General features: G+C 49.6%; 1 protein-coding gene and 1 long non-coding RNA gene across 14 annotated transcripts in view; one reads left to right on the top strand and one right to left on the bottom strand.

Annotated features, from left to right (window-relative positions):
- Window positions 1–15,827, top strand: part of TTC7B (tetratricopeptide repeat domain 7B) — a 255,087-nt gene that overhangs the window by 171,936 nt on the left and 67,324 nt on the right. For all 13 annotated transcript variants that reach the window (XM_045060370.1, XM_045060371.1, XM_023255949.2 and 10 more), the window contains one exon: window positions 12,108–12,224. In XM_045060370.1, the coding sequence (XP_044916305.1) occupies window positions 12,108–12,224 (117 nt within the window). The remainder of the gene's footprint in view (window positions 1–12,107; window positions 12,225–15,827) is intronic.
- LOC109500979 lies at window positions 12,120–14,161 on the bottom strand. Its single transcript, XR_006599918.1, has 5 exons — window positions 14,040–14,161; window positions 13,767–13,873; window positions 13,472–13,661; window positions 12,496–12,598; window positions 12,120–12,170 (listed from the first exon to the last, which is right to left on the bottom strand). It is a non-coding gene; the product is annotated as an uncharacterized LOC109500979 (long non-coding RNA).

Here is a 15,827-nt window from a genome sequence, read left to right as displayed (position 1 = left end):
AGATCTGACATAAGCTACCGTATGGATGAAACTTTAGGACATTATGCTCAGTGAAATAAGCCAGACACAAGAAGACAAATACTGTGTGGCTACTGTTCTGTGAGGTTCCTGGAGCAGCCAAAATCACAGAGGCAGGAAGCAGACTAGGGGTTGCCAAGGGGCTGGGGCAAGGGGAGCATGAGGAGTTACCATTTACTGGGTACAGAGCTTCAGTTTTGTAAGAGGAAAAACGTTCTGGAGATGGATGGTGGTGATGGTTGCACAACACTGTGAATATACTTAATGCCACTGAACTGTACGCTTTGAAATGGTAGGTTTTACGTTATGTGTATTTTACCACAATTAAAAAAAAATTAGCTTTCCAGCCTCTCTCCCTCTAGACGTATGTGGTGGTAGGAGGGTTGCCAGCATTCTTGAGAGGCTGAGATTGGATGGCTGGGGGCCCCTCCACCCTTTGACTCTCTGGCTCTGGGTCACAAAGCCACGGTTCTTCTGGGAGGGGCTTGCTGAGGCAGGGGACGTGGTCGCCCCCTGCACCAGCCCGTTGATGTAATCTTTCTGTGAAGTTCTGGGTCTGCCGTGTTGCCTTCAGTAAATGCAGATGCTTGTTAAGAGAGACAAAATACCCAAAAGCCAATGAAAAACGGCTTAGAAACTGAAAATTGGGTTTGTGAGATATGGGTAGAGGAACCGGAAAAGAGAAAATGGAGGAGAAATGTATTCGAAGCCATGTTGGGTCATGAGAAGACCTCCCTGCTCCAGGATTAGGGATGGCTTTGTCCTCATATTGGGAGCTGAGCTGGCCCAAACTCTGCTCCCTGAGTCCACATGCCCAGTCCTAGATATGCATGTGGCTGTTTGTCCCCCAGTCCTAAGTCCTCATGGGACTCTCCTGCTTCCTTTCCAGAGAGTTCCCCTTTTCCTGGTTATTTCAGAGCATGCTGGAGAGAAAGCCTTCAGGATGTGCCTCTCTCCCATCAGCCAGGGGAGAGAGCTCTTCAGGAGGCCTGGCAGCTGGGAGAGGCCAGGCTAGGGCGGCCACCCCAAAGCCATCTATCCCCAGTGGTGGCATGCACAAGGTTTATTTATTCTGGAGCTTTTCTTTACAAGATTGCAAGTTCTTCTAGATACCTTATTCAACAATTCAAAGTATGGAGTGTCATCCTCAGACTTCATGCAAGGTGTTTCCTGAAACCTCTGGGTCCCTAGCACCTAGCCCATGCTGTACACATTAATACACGTTTGCGCAGTGAGTGGTTGAAACTGATGACCCTACCGAGTAGTCTGGTAGCCTTAGTTCCAGCTAAGCGTGTGTCTACCTGTGTTTCTTCCATTGTCCATTTGGGTTTTAATCTGCCAAGTTCTGCTGTATACAATGATGATATCTACTTACTACATATGGATCATATAAAGCACCTACCTGCTAGTTACCCAGCCAACTGTGCAAAAAATATCCAACAGTCCAAACACAGGTGAATGTCAGTGCATTCATAGTGGTCTTTTTGCATTTTTTAAAAAATTTTTTTTTTCAACGTTTATTTTTGGGACAGAGAGAGACAGAGCATGAACGGGCAAGGGGCAGAGAGAGAGGGAGACACAGAATAGGAAACAGGCTCCAGGCTCTGAGCCATCAGCCCAGAGCCCGACGCGGGGCTCGAACGCACAGACCGCGAGATCGTGACCTGGCTGAAGTCGGACGCTCAACCGACTGCGCCACCCAGGCGCCCCTTTTTGCATTTTAAGGTCATGAAAGATTACTATTTACTATTTGTTTAAAAACAAAACACAACAAAAGTCCCCGAGAGCAAAGAAGACAGTCTCCACGTTTATCCTGTCAGTATTCTTGTGGGAATCCTCAGCTGGAAACAGCTGGTTGGGGTCAATAACCCACCTACAGATGATCCGATTGTCTGTTCCTTGAGCACCCCCCTAGTTAAAGGTTAGAGAGCTTCCACTTTCTGCCACGGCCGAGGAAAGCACCGTCCCTGCCTTAGTGCCGCTTACAGTGCCGTGTGAAGAATTACTCTAGAGTGTCCCGAGCACCTCAGAAGAAACAAAGATCATGGCTGTGGCCCCCGCCACGCACACCGTTGGAGAGCAGGGCCCCCTGCTAAAGCTCCAGCCCCCACGGACAAGGGTCCTGCTTCTGGTCTCCTTGGCACTGCTGAAGCAAAGCCAAGCAAGACAAAACCCACCCCTTCATGATGTGCTAAGTGAGAACACACAGGACGTAAAGACCGAGAACATGGGACATGTGAAACAGGCCAGGATTCACAGCAGCAGTTTTCTGGTGCAGAAACTAGGTCCCATTTCGCGTCCAATCCCAGAGGGATGGGTGCATTGTCCACCTCGGGTCCCAAAGAGCTGGTTCAGCTTCCAGCCCCCTGCCAGCTTCCTTCCTTTCTGGTTCCCATCCTGTCCTTGAGTGGAGGGTGCCATTTCTATACTGCAGATCCTCGTGGATCCTCCTTTGTCTCTGTCCCATCTGGCCTGGGCTCTTCCCCATCTAGGTCCATGTGACAGAGGATTCCCATTCTTCTGACATCTGCCACCATCCACTGAAATGGACCCATATGCCTCATTTCTGTGCTTAAGCTCCCAGCTTCAGACTCGGGAATACAGACTCGGGAAATCAGGGCCATGGGAGCTAAGTCCGAAATAAGGACAGGGATACCCTCCAGAGAGATGGGCTCTGAGCAGGTGGCAGGTCAGTAGAGTTGCTTCCGGTTCACTCCCTCCCCCGTTTTAGAAATGACCGATGGCTTTGTGGTTCAGCGAGAATAGATGATTTTCTGTTAGCCAGATAGTTTAACGGGAAGACTTGCTTTCAGATGTTTCCCGTTCACACATTTACTTCCTCGATGGCCACTGCGCCAAAGGCACTTGCTTGCCGGCTTGCTTATAGCAAAGAGGAGGGCAGGTGCTCCCACTTCCACGGTACCCCCTCGGCCTCCCCCCGCCACCCGGTGAGACAGCGCTCAGGAAGTGGCCCTGACTGCTCATGCTGGTTCTTTGGTGCTTCGTGGATAGCACGAAGTGAAATGGCTCCCTTCCAAAAAATGCCAAACTCACACCCTGGAGGAGGTCTTTGAAACACGGGCACTGTGGTTCCAGGGGTGTTTTTAGTTCACCCTGGCCATGTCATTTCCAGTTTGGCTGCGGGTCCCGGTCACTGGTCTAAGTTGAGATTAAGAACCGGAGCGGGAGCAAAAAATGAGCCAAACCGGGGTTTCTTGAGGTGATTTATTTTAGCTAAATATGTCAGTTGTTTGTTTGTTCTAAAAATACCGCTAGAAGGATGGGGGAGTATTCCAGATTGTTGACACTTTGACTGAAATGAGAAGCGAAATGTAACTGATAGGGGATCTAACAGGAGTCCCTGCCTGTCATAAAGAGGAGGCCGGATTAGGATACCGAGAGGCGCAGCTGAGCCCTCACAGACGGCAGGACGCCCCGCAGCTCCCGTCCCTTCCAGCAGCCTCCCAGCCAGGGACGAGGGGCGGCTAAGTTCTGGAGAGCGAGGCTTCTGCTCCTGATACCAGAGTTTGTTAAACAAGAGTGGCGCCGCTTTTCCCAGGAACCAGCAGACCTGGGAGCCTGGGCCCGGGATGACATGGGTGACAGCGAGGCCAGTGTGGGGAAATGCTGAAATGACCTCCCTGACAGGCCGGCGCGTTAGGCGACCTCTTCTTGAGCACCCAGGAACCTCAAAAGTGGTCAGATTTTTAGAACTTGCTCAGGGGTTAAAAACTCCCGGACAGAAGTTTGCCAGGGACCCACCCGGGGCCAGCTCCTGGACAGGCTTTATCCCTGGACCAGGCACACTTATGAGAAGACCCACAGTCTTCCCACCCTCCTTCCGTGGTTGTGTTGTGCTCTGGGGTTTTGTCAAGAAAGCCAGCTCCTCAGATTTGACCCCTGAAAAGCTTGTAAAGCAGGGGTTTCTGTCTGGCGGCCTGAGAGCTGACATTTGCTAGCGGAGTTCCGTTAGGTCGGCGTACATTTTAAAAATGTTTGGATTTGATTACCTCTCCGGTAGGCAGGCGTGACTCCAAACGCTCCCTGACATCTTGAGCCCAGCTCCTATTGAGTTGCCTGGTTGTGGGAGACATTGGAGTTTTCTGTCCCTCAAGAGGACCCACAATGGCGGTGGGTGATGCTCAGTGCCCTGCAGACTCCAGGGGTGCCCTTGAGACACTTGTGCCCTTGAGACAATGTGAATGTGCCCCCAGGGTTGATATGCTGGAGAGACTCTCAGGGAGGACCTGGGCGGGGTTATATAGCACGGCCCTCAGGAAGGTGCCCTGGGAAGCCCTTCCGGAAGGAACAGAAGCATTCTGCTCAAGATCATGGGTAGGGGTCCCCTTCATCTGTGAGCTTACTGTGAGTGGTTGATCAGAATTCCCACTGAATTCAAGAATAAAATACTCCCAAAATTCTTACTGGAGGGAAATAAACGGAGGCGGGCTTTCCTAAATGGAGGGGCTACGGGAACACTTCCTTTGGAGGTCTTTAAAAAGATCAGCTGATTGAAAGTTTGGATGGAGAGTTATGAACCAGGCTGGTGGCCCTTGAACTTCAGTTCGCACACAAATCATCTGCAAGTTGCGTTCCGTGAAGACTGTAATGCGCTGGGTCTAGGGTGGGTGGCTGTTCTGCATTCTTCACAAGCTCCCACGGTTGCCTGACCCAAACCACACTCTGAGTAGCAAAGCATTACAGGACCACTGGAGGCCTTTTCCAGTTTTGGATTAATTGGAAAAATCTCTCTCTCTTTTTTTTTCTAACAAGCCAATGAACAGCGCCCATACAGCGATTCTGTAAGCCAAATGGTCAAAGAAATTGCGTGTTTCCCGTGTAACAGTTGAGTAGATAGATCATTCATTCAGGTGACTTTTATTGAACATTCACCATTAGTGAGTCCCCAGGCACTATTTGATGCCTAGTGGGAAGAGTCACATGAACTGGTTTCTTACCACCCATCCCTTCCAGCTATTGTCAGAGGACCCTCGGGAACAGTTTGAGGGCGTGGCTTTGGGGCCCTCACTGCTGTAAACCCAACATCATTGGCCCCCTTGGTGGTGAAGGGGCCCTGTTGAACTGTCAGGCCAGGCAGCTCACAGGCCCGTCATGGTCTTGATTTTCAGTGACAGTGACTCAGCCCAGGCTCAGACCTTCTGGGACTGGACCACTTTGGAAGCCCAGCCAGGAGAGGCTCCAAGACCAGATCAGAAATGTTGGTGACAATGAAGTGAATTAGATTTCCTTCTTGAAAGCCACATCGGAGCCTGGAAGAAACCCTTCACTCCCCTCTGCGGGGTTGGTTAGATTTATCTGATGACAGACCTCTGCCCGATCAGCAACGGGCTGCTTTCTCTATCCTTTCAGACCTCGTTCCCAGCTGACTCATCTGGCTTCAGATTTCCATCTTGCTTCCCCTCGTCACCACATGGTTTTGGCACATCTCTTTCGATTCCTCTTACCTTACTGGTCTGCGGCTGCCAAACCATTTTCTCAGTTTCAACATACCTGCACCTCCTACCCCCTCTCCTGACCCATTATTTCTTTTACCTGGTGACAGATTCTCACTTTCTTTCAGGTGTTGGGCAGCCAGCCCCACGTCAGCTCTCGGATCAGATTCCCTGGAAGTGAGGGATGGGGGCGGTAGTCAAGGCCCCCATGGCCATTGCCCCACTTGGGCAGATACCATGTGCTTTTCTTCACAGCTCTTTTGCATCCCTGCCTATATTCAGCAGATAAACAAAGAGCATGCTGGGCCCAAGAGCATTCAAACGCAGACCAGCACCAAATACCGAATGTTCAAGGTTCCTGTGATTCTCATTCTGAATCATCTGCCTTGAATACAGCATTTACAGATCGGCTCATTAGTGCGGGTTTTGTATATTAATATGCATGTTTCCTCCTAGATGCACTTAATGAGTGCATTTTATATCCTGCCAAATAAGGTTGGAGGGAAGTATTCATTTAGTATTTCTCTAAACTTTTCTCATTTATTTTCTTGGAGAGTTCTTCACCAGAAAGTTTTGTGAGGCATATTAGATTCCAGAAATTTGAAATACCTACCCCTTCACCTTTATCTCGGGCCCCGGCCTTATAGCCCGGATTCCAGACACCACTCCTAGCTTACTGTGGATGCTCACACCTCCCTGCCTATGCTCGAGAGGTTGTCCATCCGCCTGCCTGGAAGGCCCTCCCCAACGCTCCCCGCAAGGGTCCCACTTCTTTGTGGTCTTCCATGAGCCCCAGGCAGAATGTTCTTCCGGTTGTGCTCCCACAGAACTTTGTCCGTATGTCTGTTCTTCACATACCATGTGTGCGTAACGCTAGACTGTGAGGGAACATTCCACGTCTTATTCCCCTTTGTAGCCTCAGGGGCATAATAGGCACTTTGAAAATGACTGACAAGAGGCTGGGGTGGTTCAGTTGGTTAAGCGTCTGACTTTTGGTTTCGGCTCAGGTCATGATCTCATGGTTTCTTGAGTTTGAGCCCCTCATGGGGCTCTGTGCTGGTGGCATGGAGCCTGCTTGGGATTCTCTCTCTGCCCCTCCCCCACTCACACTGTCTCTGTCTCTCTCAAATAAATTTAAAAAAATAAATAAAAACATTTTTAAAAAATGACCGACAAAAGGATGAACAAATTTGAGTTCATTATCAGGTACATTGATGTATATAGGTCAGCTGTACAAATATGGATGAATTAACAGATTAGAAAAAATATTTTGTACGTGTAAGGGGAGGAAGGAAATAGATTTCTGCCTGAGTCTGGGGGCCATGGAAGATGTCAGACAGTGGGATTTTCATAGCTGGGAGTGGGAAGAGCACTGGGAGAGAGCGGACTTCCAGGCCAGCAGATACAACACCATGAGCGTAGGTGGGAACTGTGAGGGTGAGCGTCTACAGTGGACTCAAGGAGGGGCGTCTGAGGTCTGGAACTCCTGGGGGTGGGGGATAAAGTTAAACTGGAATGAGCCACTGGAGTTGAGGGTCTGGTGGTTGGGGGCAGTTTCCAGGGAGTCAGGAAAGTCTTCCTGAAGATGATCATTAGACATTAAACCTGGCCCCGATAAAATGTCACTTTGATGCATTCCCTAAGGTACCCAAGGAAAAGTCGCAGTACCACGTGCCCCTGAGCTTCACGGGGGGTTATATCTTCTTTCTAAATTCTACACTAAGCCAAACACAGGTGTTATTTCAAGAGGTATCTTGGGAGTCTTAAAAAATTCCAAAAATAGGGTAAAATGTTATTTCTGTTAGGTGCAGTGGAAAGTAAAACCTTGATTAACTGAGTCCTTCAAATGACTCGAATTTTGTATGCACCGGACTTTTGGGTGAAGGAGGCAAGTCACAAGAAGCACAGACAAATGTGATCATTTTGTAAAGGAGCCCGTCTGATGTATCCCAGGAACAATCCCCCAGCAGCCCAACCCCCATCTTCCTGTGGCCGCACTCGAGTTCCAGGGCTGTAATCTGTCCCTAAACCAGGAAGCCTACCTCCTACTCATGGCCAGATCTTTTCTTCTGATTGGACTTACGTTCTTTGAGGGCAAGGGACTATATTTTATTATATTTACCACTTTCTATGCCACACAGCGACACAGGTCTTTTCACATTATACAGGGTCTTAAATACTTGGCAATGGATTAGAAAATGCTGTCTGTCCTCGTTAATGTCAGGAGCGTGATTAGAGCATTTTCAGTCACTCTCCTGCGTTTCTTGTTCAGTGCTTTGGAGTCCGAGGGATCCGGGTTTCTGCTTCCATTCAACCAGTGACCAGCAGTGCGAACCCGGGCAAGTTACTTAACTCGCAACCTGACTTTCAGGGTTAGTGTAAGAATCAGTGATTAAATAGTTAAATTTAAATTAACTGTTTAAAGCTGTTGTTATTGTTATTATTTCGCTTGTCTTGAAAGCAGAAGTTTCCTGGCTTGTAGGCTCTTATCCCACAGCTGAGCTCTCGTGTCTTCTCTGGAGTTGCATTTCTATTTGGGACCTTTAGCTCCTGTTCCTTAAGGTCGGCTTCACTGGGCAGTGGGGGAAGGAGGGAGTGGCTGTTTGCCCCGAATCTTGAAAGATGAGTAGATGCTTGAAAAAGCAGAAATGGATGGAAAAAGCATTGCAGACAGAAGGAATAGCATGTGCAAAGGGCCTGGGTCATGAAGGAGAGTGGCGTGGAGGAAGTTGATCACGGCCAGAATGGGGGATGCACACGACGGGCAGGGGGCAGACCGAGGCTAAGCGTTTGGGCAGGAGCCGGGTCAGGAACAACAGTGTGTGAGACGCCAGATTTGGGCTATCAGGAATGTAGTCAGAGTCGTATATTGGCAAGCTTCTTCTATCCTTCATTCATTTTCTGTAAGTTTCAGTGAGTGTGAACCAAAATTGTTTTAATTAGGTCAATGACCTTTGAGCCAGGCATAGGGCATAGGAATAGACCACTTTCCCAGCACATAACTTCTTACTAAGAGAAGTGCCTTCCTCAGCTCATGGTCGGACTTGGCTGCTGTGACCGGCAGACTATCTCAGCCTGAAGTCCCCTCTGTCCGCTCTGCTGGGTTGGTAGTTCCGCGTGCTGGAATGTACTCAATGCTGGTTTGTCCCAGGCTTTCTCATGACTTCCTGTTTTGTCCTCAGGGTTTCCTCAGTAGGTGGAATCTGTAATATCTTTGGATATCACCTGTAGCACACTCATGCTAATCATTGTTTGCATTCCCTTCCTATCTGGGCTAATGTCGCATTCCCGCCAGCCAGATGTTTTCAAACAGTCTTGAAATGTGTGAGCAGGGTTTGGCCAGTATGCTGACAAGCATCACCTGTCCTGTGCTCGGTATTATTCTCTGCTTGCAGACAAGCTGAGGTTTGGGGAAGTGGTGAGAAGGAGCAGTCTCCTGGAGGCCGTGTCTCTGCCTCCTGCTTTTACGTGCCCATCCGAGGGAACATATCAGACAGAGTTTGGCTCGGCAGGGCGTTCTGCCCAGCGTATTGGAGATACCCGACAGCAGCTGCGAGGCTTTGCTTCTGCTCCCCTGCCCGTGTTTTCCAGCTCTTTCTTTCTGCTGGTGTCTCTCTCATGCTGTTCCTCCAGCCTCACTTCCAGGTGCCTTTCCCATCATCTGTGCTCAGCCGTTCCCCCATTGTTCTTCCTGTCTGGTTCTCTTAAATCCAGCCCACACCTTTTCAACTCCATATCCTGAGTCAAGTGTTTGAAAGCTGTTATTTCATGTTAATTAGGAGTTCTTTTTGCAGCCAAGAGGCTTTGCATGGAACCGTTCCCCCAAGTTGAGGCTTGAAGACAAGCTCCGGCATTTTGTACTTTGGGTACAGTGAAAGCAATCGTGGACGATTGGAACCGCACCGTCAGCGTGTGCGGGGAAACCCTCCCCACCATCTCGCGGCCCTCCCTGGGGCAGGTGGGCTCGATGTGCCTCTCAGAGAGCATCACCCTGGTCCTAGGTGGGGTCTTCCTTGGCCAAAATGGCTTGGCAACCAGACCCAAGGGGGCTTCTGGCCTCTGAATAGGTCTCTGCCAAATGCTGCTAGGTGACCCTTGGGCAGCTTCTCCTCCGTCTGTAACACATCCCCAGCTGACCCATGTTTGGTGGCCGATTCCGGTGGGAAGAAACTCTCACCACTCTCTGGACTAGTGGAGACATTGGCAGGAGTCGGCACCTGGTTCCTTAGGAACCCCTTGAGACGCCCTGAGTGGCTGTCATTCTTTGTGGGCAGTCCTGGAAAGGCCTCTGGGAACCTCTCCTTCCTGAGATGTTTCGAGCAGATGCCCATCCCTGTTCTCACGTCTGGCCTCACCCTTTATGCCCACCTGTCTGTAGATCAGGGACTGCGTCCCTGTCATCACCCGGCCCGTCACTGTCATCCCAGGCGTCTGCAGATCCAGGCTCCAGGAGGCTCTGAGAGCCACCCAACACCCACCCCCTTGGGCATCCTGTGTTCCATTTGGAGGGAGCGGGTGACACTAGCCCCTTCTGGAACCTGGGCAGTAATGCATTCGGACCACCCTCATTCCATCTCCCACTGAGGAAAAGGAGACTTTTTTCTTGTAAAGTGCCTCCAGATGAAGCCGTTATGTCATTTGTGGTGGAAGAATTGTCTTACATATCTACCTTAAATCACTGGACACATATTTCACAATCTGTGATTTGTACAGAAAGCAGTCAATGAGCAAATGCAGATTTAAGGCCCGCTGGCCTCTGAGCACAATCCTAGGCACTCCGGAAGTGAGGGGCGCTGCTCTTTTCTTATAGGGAGAGAAACATCACCGGGCCGGGAAGAGCTGTTACAAAGATGCCCTTGATATTGTCTGTGAAGTGCCAACCACGGGGCCTGGCACAGAGGAGACCCTTAATAAACAGGAGCACCTTCCTCTCTTCTTTGTATTTTCATTAACAACCAGCAGCAGCTGATGTGACACGGAGTAGTAAAGACAGAGACGTAAACGTGGTCTTGTTTGTTGAGGTGGGGTTTTAGCCGGGTTTAGAATTTAGGAAGAATGGGGGAGAGTAGTAGATTCATCCATACAGATGAAAACTGAGGACATGGCAAATATATTCATAGAGTTAGGACAGACACCTGGCCTTTGGTAGGAGTAAAGGGGTCCAGAGGGATGTGTGGCCCAGAATGGGGTGGGTGGTGACACAGGAGTGGCCGGTGGGCAGGGTACTTTCGAGGACTCAGTAAGGAATTTTGACGTATTATTACAAACAATAAGGAATCATTGTAGTTTCTCGAGCTGGGAATGAAAATGATTTTTAGAGATCTACAGTTTCTTAGAGCCGGGCAACTCAGGGGACCAGAAGACCACCAGGGCGGTATCTGGGCTCATGTTGGGGCCTTCGCAAGGACAGTACTGATGGGCTCTTGGCCCAGGGGAGCCAATGTCTTCAGAAAGGCATAAGTAGAATTTAGGAATGGGATAGCCGAGGGGCTGAGAGAGAAGGATTGAAGCTTAGCTCTCAGCAGGTCTGGACAGAGGGTGAAGCCATTGGTGGTAACAAAAATAGGGAAGAGATAGTTGGTGATTACGAAGTGAGTTGGTGAAATCCTAACCCATAAATAGCAGGACTGAGAAGATCCGAGGACAGGGCATGAGCCAGATGCCCCATTCTTTATGTGCCTGCAGTTCAGGCTCTGCGAAGCTTACGAGATTTATTCACCATCACATGATGAGGATCATTGTGGAAGGTTATTTGTAGACGCTTATATCAACTGAGTCACACCTCTTGTGTAATTTTGTAAATAAATCAAGATTCCCTTTTAATGAATTTTTGAAGCTTTGCAAATGAACTGGTTTTGTTTTAAAAAGCTCTTAATAAACAGCTTGGTTTGAAAGCCACTCTTGAGACACCTGGGTGGCTCAGTCGGTTAAGCATCTGACTCTTGATTTCAGCTCAGATCATGATCCCACAGTTTGTGGTTGAATTCCTCATCAGGCTCTGTGCTGTCAGTGAGGAGCCTGCCTGGGATTCTCTCTCTCCCTTTTTTGCTGCCTCTCCTACCCTCTCTCAAAATAAATAAATAAACTTTTTTTAAAAAGTCACCTTAATAAAATCCTTGTGTTCTCAATAAAATTAGCCACCTTGATGCTTTTTTAAAAAAAATTTTTAATGTTTATTTATTTTTGAGAGAGAGACAGAGTACGAGTGGGGGAGGGGGCAGAGAGAGAGAGAGGGAGACCCAGAATCCTTAGCAGTCTCCAGGCTCTGAGCTGTCAGCACAGAGCCTGATGCAGGGCTCAGATTTGTGAACCGCAAGATCATGACGTAAGCCGAAGTCGGATGCTCAACCGACTGAGCCACCCAGGTGCCCCAACCACTCTGATGCTTTTAACCTGATCACAGATGGTCCTCTTTGGTGTGCCTGCATTTGCCTTCAGTATACAAAGCCGTATATTGAGCTGGGAGTTCTGGAATCCTTGGTCTGCACCACGGCTTCCCCTGGATCAAGCCTTTGGACACCCCTTTCTAGGATGAGCACCATAGCATCCGGGTCTAGGCCAGGCCACGGTGTTTGGTTTCCGGTGGGGACTCTGGCTTGAGCCGTGTTGTTTTCTCCCTTTGTCTCCCCGCCGTAGACTACTGTTTTCCAAAGTGAAGGTGGAGTCACTGTGCCGGGGCCCGGACGAGGCGCTCCTCACCTGTAAGCACATGTTGCAGATATGGAAATCCTGCTACAACCTAACCAACCCCAGGTAAGAGGCCAGCAGCGCCTGCTTTGTGTGGTGTTTGCATGGGTCCCCGCCCCACAGTGCCGCCGCCGATGGGCATTTAGCGGATGGTAGCAGTGGAGCCGCACACACTCCGTTCTTAAGGGGACTTTCTTCCAGTGGCCGATGGGGCCCCCACACCGTGGGTTTCTTTTGCGGCTGCTGCCGCGATGCCCCTCTAGGGCCCGGTTCATGGGCGACCTCTATCTGATTCCTCTCAACCAGCCATTCAGTTAACTTCTTTGACAAGTCTTACCATCTTTCGGGTAATTTGTGGATAGACTCGTCAACTGTATACTCCAGATGGGGCTCCTATGGTAATATCTAAAAGGCCTCCGTAGACAATAGGCCGCGTCCTTCTAAAGAGAGTAGAAATCACTGTATCACTATTGGCAGGATAAAGCATGATTTTCAAACGGTTCAAATCATGGCTCAAATACAAAACAAGGACCTATCGAGATTTTATTTACCTCATTAACGAGGGAACCAGTAAGATGTTAAGACTGGTTCAGAGAAGAATTCAAAAAATAGATAGCGCTAAAATGAATTTGCAAAAGATAGATATGCTAAAATGAATTTGCAAGGAAATGCAAAGACAGGAGCCTATACAACAATGAAATATATGGTTGGGGGTCATCTTTTTTGCAGGGTAGAAATCAGTCGTATCTCATCTGCCCGCAGAGGCAGATAACCTGCGGAAGGTTCACTAGTCAACCCCCAGCTCACCGCTGTAAGACACCCAGTAACCTGTTGTGCCTTTTTTCAAGTCTTGAACAGTTTTTCCCGGTGTGTGTCCTGCCTTAGGAAGGACGTCATTTAATGAAAAGGGACCTAATAATTCAAGTGAACTCAGACAACTGCTCAGACACACTCGGAACATTTTTCAAGCTCATAGCAAGATGTACGGACAGCCCACACTAGGCTCTTAAAAGTCAGGAGCCTAAATATGTTCAACTCACATCGTAAATGTGTCATAAATGTGTCACTAGCCCAGCACAGTCCCCCAGGAGGCAATAGGCCACTGGCCTAGAGCGCTGGTGGGATGGGCGCTAAGGAGGCCACAGAGTACAGGTGGGGTTCCGTGTGGGATTTTGTTTTACAGAAGTTTCTGCAGTTAAAAAACTATATTCAAAATCAGGGCCCTCTTAGGGGATGGATGTTTGTGACCTGACATTCGACAGACTTGTGACCACAGGCCTGGGGGCAGTGCAGCTGGACGGGAGGAAGCTCACCCTGAACAGCCAGCCCGCTGTCCAGTTCCACGCCCGGCGGGCGGCCAGGCGACCCTTGCATCGCTGGAGTCGCAACAATTAGACAGGAGTCCCCTTCACATAGCCTGTGGCACATGACTGCTCATGCCCCATCTTCCTCTCGGTGAAAAGATAATCGTGAAACTGGCCTCTTCCCTTTTGCGGATATGTTCTGAAAATAAAGATCATTTTAATTAATTCTCCTTTTCTGAGTCTGTCAGCAGAAATAGAAAATGCCCATCTTATGTTCCCGAAAAGCCCCCCGCTCCTGGCTTACCAGAAGCAGCAGGATTTGGGGTAGAGTCTTTGCCACAAGCCCAGCTAACAGGAGACGCTCCCCAAGCTGGTTGCTTCCGTGCTGGAGCATTCCTTTGCCTGTACCCCCTTTAGAAATGAGAAAATACACCCATCAGCCTTCACATTGCCAATTTTCCCTCCGTTCTCCACACCTCTCCCACCTCCCCACATTTCCTCCCACTTAGCAACCAAGAATATTGAATGTGAGGAGAAAAAAATAGCAGAATTGCAAAGCTTTTTAAAAATACTTAACCAAATGCCTGGGCTGTGTGTCCATACTTCCTCCGTTTCCTGAAGGATCTTTCGGGGCCGGAGCAGGGAGGGACCCTGGCTCCAGAGGCAGAGTCTGGGGGGGGGGGGGGGGGGGCGGGGGGATGGAGGAGGACCCATCAGTTGGCGGAGCTCTCGCTCCTGCTACTCAGAGAACCTTGAGGGAGGGGGGATGGGTGGCAATCGAGCCGCCCCTTATTAAGGAGCTTCCTGATTGTTTTTTTAACTTTATTTATTTTCTTTGGGATATAAATAAATGTTTCTCCTGTAGGCCTTACCATTGCGCAAATTTAGACATCCTCCCCAGTGTGGTCAGGCAAGACGTGACCCTGGCAATAGAATAAAGCATAAAGAGGAGAGGGCTGTGTCTTGACAAGGGATCACATACTTCCTAGTTCTCCAGATAAGGGCAGCTCTGGGTCCAAGAGCCTTGAGTCTATGATCAGGTCACACAGGGTTTCAGAAGAGGGTAGAATTGCATGAACCAATGCACGAGAAGCATCCCTGCTTTAAAAAAAAAAAAAAAAAAAACGAAAATGAAAACAGCAGAAAGCATCTTGGGAAGTGGCTGCTTTGTACCGAGAGAAGGTCCACACTGACTTCCTGACTCAGGGCGCCCTTATTTCTGAGTGTGCTCGACCTGCCAGGGTTTCCCGCTGTCCCCACCCCCTCCCAGCTCCATCCCGGGGCTGACACAGGCCTCCAGAGCCCGGGAGGCGGTAAGGCACAGAGGATGGTATGAGCAGTAGCGGGCCACACGGAGACTCAACGTGGCTTTCGTGTTCTCTGCAACTCGCTCTGTATTTTCGCTCGAAGGAAAATCACACCGAGCTAGTGGCTGAACTGAGCCTCAGACAGCTTGCAAAGAGCGCTCCACCCGCAGTCTGAGAATGCATCTCTTGCTGTGAGCAGCATGGGGGGGAGGCGTTCTCTCCAGTGTACATGTGGCAAGGTGTGTGTCATCTCAGGAGCCTGGGTTTATTCGCTGGGTGTGCAGTTTTATGTGCATTTAGGAGAGAAACCCGTTTCCTGTTTCGTCTCCTCTCTCCCAGTAAAGTAGCAAGCCCCTTTGGTTCTTGCACATTTTGACTCTGCCACTGGGAACAGTGTGGCTTGTGAGCAGAGCACCCCATCCCCCAGAAGGCCCCAGCAGCCTCCTCGAACTGAATGACCCTTCCCTGGGCCATGGCTGTGCTGGGCCATCCACTTGTGCCTTACCTTCAGTCCGCACGTTAGCCCTGCAGAATCACTACTGTTCTCTCCGCTTTATGGAAAATAAATAAGTCTGAATAATTTGCCTCCATTTTCCCAATCAAACAAGCAGTAGAGCTATGATTCAAGCCCCGGTCTAACATCAAAGCTTCCTGCACCAACCTGAGTCAGCAACCAACTTCTTTTCCTTTATTTTTATTTTATTTAAAAAAATTTTTTTTCAATGTTTGTTTTGAGAGAGACAGAGCACGAGCTGGGGAGGGGCAGAGAGAGGGTGCGCACGTGAGAGAGAGTACGTATGAGCGGGGCGGGGGAAGGCAGAGAGAGAGAGGGAGACAGAGAATCCCAAGCAGGCCATGTGCTGTCAGCACAGAGACCGATGCAGGGCTCGATCTCACGAACCACGAGATCATGACCTGAGCCGAAATCAAGAGCTGGACACTTAACAGACTGAGCCACCCAGGCGCCCCTGTTTTTATTTTTTTATTGTTAACCCTTTCCTTCTCCCTCTTGCCACTACCACTGGGACCATCTCCATCATGTAGCCATGTAATTGGAA

Source organism: Felis catus, chromosome B3 (assembly GCF_018350175.1).
Source record: "Felis catus isolate Fca126 chromosome B3, F.catus_Fca126_mat1.0, whole genome shotgun sequence".
NCBI lineage: Eukaryota > Metazoa > Chordata > Mammalia > Carnivora > Felidae > Felis > Felis catus.
The sequence above is the reverse complement of the archived record's forward strand: the minus strand, read 5'-3'. Positions and strand labels throughout refer to the sequence as shown.